Source organism: Marmota marmota, unplaced genomic scaffold (assembly GCF_001458135.2).
Source record: "Marmota marmota marmota unplaced genomic scaffold, marMar, whole genome shotgun sequence".
Classification (NCBI taxonomy): Eukaryota; Metazoa; Chordata; class Mammalia; order Rodentia; family Sciuridae; genus Marmota; species Marmota marmota.
The window spans coordinates 1-2669 of NW_026012796.1; the positions used below are offsets into that span (position 1 = coordinate 1).

Here is a 2669-nt window from a genome sequence, read left to right on the forward strand (position 1 = left end):
TGCCCCTCACCTCCGGGCCCCACCAGGCAGCGCACGGGGCATCCTCCCACGCTGGGTGCACCCACCGTCTGGCAGATGCACCTCGCGTGGCGGAACCCAGACAGCGAGCATGCGCCTGGGAGCAGGTGCCTGACTGGTGGGGGTCTGTGTGGCTGGCCAGTGGCCAAACCGGCTTTGGCCAGTATGGAAACCCCGCCCCGCAGAGGAGAACCCCGCCCCTGCGTCCAGCTGCCCTTTGTTCGGGTCCTTGGCTCCCGGCTACACGTAGTGCTGGAGGGATCCAAGGCTGTGCGGCTCCAAGAAGGGCAGTCCAGGACCGGTGGGGAAACCAAGGCCCGGAGAAGAAATCCAAGGCGCGAGGAGGTCTCGATGTGCATAAACTATTCTGACCTTCGCACTAATCCCACGGCGCCTGAGTCCTTGCCCCATTTTACAGAACCAGCGCCTGCGCTGTAGACAGAGCAGTGGCTAGCCCAGAGTCTCCGGCCGGCACGGGCGGCTCCAGGACTCCAACCCCCATCCTGCTTGTGCCAGGTTCTTCCCCGCGCAGGGCGTCCCTGGGACGCAGGGCTGTGAGTCTGCAAGATGTCCCCGGGCTGCGCCCAGCCCACGCCGGACCTCCAAGGAAGCGCCAGGATCGGAAGGAACCGAGATTAGGGTTTCCCCAGGAAACTGGCTCGGGCCTCCGCCCCTGGGACCAGATAACCCGTGGGCCCCCCCGCCCCCTCAGCAGGGCCTAGGCCACAGAGCCCCTGTTATCCCCCAGAAAGCCAAAGCCGCGAAGCTGAGGTCCAGCCTGCTGGAACCTCGGTTTCCTCATCTGTGGATGGGCTGCTTAGGGGAGCAGGTCAGGGCGCTCCAACGGCCCTGGCACTGCGGTTTAGTGTGGGGCTGAAGATGGTTCAGGAGGTGCTGTGCCCGCCCCCGTCGAAGTGCCCGCCTGAGCTGCCAGGGACAAACAGGAAGCAGATGAAAATAACTCGGCAGGAAGCAGGACTGTCAGCAGCCGCGTGGAGAAAACGGAACTGCTATCGCTCAGGCCTCACCCCCAGCACCTCCTGCTACCTTCATGGGCCCCACAGCCTCTCCACCCAGACCGCAGCCCACCTTCAGCCCACAGCCTCCAGAAAGCAGATGAACCCGCCCCTCCTCTGCAGGAACACCCTCTATGGCACCCTGTAGCCCCAGGGTTATGTCCAGGGCCCTCAGACCCATGCCACAGCCTCGTTCTCACGGTGGGCACACCACGGCCCTCCACACCTTCGCCTTTGTTCTCTGTTTCCAGGTTTGAGCCTGTGCACGGGACGGTCCCTCCACTGAAATGCTTTTCCCTCCTCCTGGTCACCAAACTCCTTCACATCCCTCTGAATCCGGTTCTCATGGCCTCCTCCAGGCAGACTCTCTGCTAACCCATTTGGACCTTCCCCAAGTCCCTCCCTGCTTCCTTTTTTGACCATGCCTGCGTCCACTCAGCCCTCCACCCTGGCCTCCCTGTCTCGGCGGACTCTCACCGTCATGCACGACACACTCCTTCAGTTTCTCAAGGCCCTCTGCGAAGCGGGCCACGTCGGCCAGCAGGTTTGAGATGTCCTCCACTGCATCAGGGCCAGGCCCCTCGGCGGGCAGCTCGGCAGGGCTGGAGGCAGTCAGAGGGCTTCGGTAGCCCCGGCCTAGTGTCCAGGAGGCAGCACCGGAGAGCGGGAAGCCAGCAGCACTGGCGTGGCGGCTCAGGCTGGTGGGCCGCTTGAGTGTGCCTGTGGCCTTGGCACCTGAGGACACAGCCGGGGGCTCCAGGCTGGGTCCAGGGAACACCACATCCACTCCGTCTTTCTTGGGAAGCTCCTAGGAGGGTGGAAAAGAGGGAAAGGGGATGCTTCAGCTTTGACACTGCCTCAGTTTCCCCAGAAATGAAGTGTGACTCTGGAGAATCTTCAGCCTGGTTCCATGGGAGTCAAAGGCCAGAGGTCAGGGGGCTGAGATTGGGACCTGTGTCCGCCCCCACCCCCCCCATGGCACCTGTTACCCAACATCCTCTTCCCTGGAGCTTTTCACAAACAACGGTCCCTGCCCAAACCACAGCCAGGGGTGGAGTGCGCAGAGGCACTTGGGGGAGGGGAACCCCACTTCCTGGTGGGGGTAGGGAGCGCCACAGACAGCCCTCAGCCTGAGTAGACCCCCGGCTCCTGCGGATGTGTCCTCTTCAGAAGAGGCTCCTTCGACAGTTCCTGTACCCCAAGGCTCTGGTAGACCTCTGAGTCCTAGGGACACCCCAGGCCTTATAGACAGATGCCCCCAAACTCCTAAACTTGGAGACGCCCTCAGCCCCTGGGGACACTCCCTCTCCCAGACCACTGTGCCACACAGATCCATAAGATGACCTGCTATAAACATGCAACCCAAACTGGGGCTGCAGCCCTCCCCTCCTTCAATAGCTCCTGGAGCCCCCAAGTTACCTGAGCCCCCCTCCTGCAGAGCTCCAGACCCACTCCCACTCTGGCACTGTCCCTACCAACTAGCCCTGAGGCCCCCTACCATGAGCCGAATACCCAGGTCCTGGTCTGTTCGTGGTGACCTCTGCCATCCAGCCTGGTGGGGACTGTAGCTGGCGTGGGTGCCCCATCGCCGGCCCAGCATGGTGTGGCTCGTGCTATACCTCAAGCCGCGGACGC

The 2669-nt window shown here is 62.9% G+C and overlaps 1 protein-coding gene across 1 annotated transcript; it reads right to left on the bottom strand.

The window, feature by feature from the left end:
• Positions 1-6: 6 nt before the first annotated feature.
• On the bottom strand, positions 7-2663 carry LOC107135017 (rho GTPase-activating protein 45-like). The gene is made up of 2 exons (XM_015476984.1): positions 2533-2663; positions 7-1842 (listed from the first exon to the last, which is right to left on the bottom strand). Exons 1-2 carry the CDS (start codon positions 2632-2634, stop codon positions 1378-1380), a joined length of 567 nt encoding a protein of 188 aa, XP_015332470.1. The 5' UTR covers positions 2635-2663; the 3' UTR covers positions 7-1377.
• Between the last annotated feature and the right edge of the window lie 6 nt (positions 2664-2669).

Bases quoted from the DNA above. Each gene is read 5' to 3' on its own strand.
- LOC107135017 (XM_015476984.1), bottom strand. From the start codon at position 2,634: ATGCTGGGCCGGCGATGGGGCACCCACGCCAGCTACAGTCCCCACCAG. The intron at 1,843-2,532 runs GTAGGGGGCCTC...CCACCCTCCTAG, and splicing joins ACCTGGGTATTCGGCTCATG to GAGCTTCCCAAGAAAGACGG.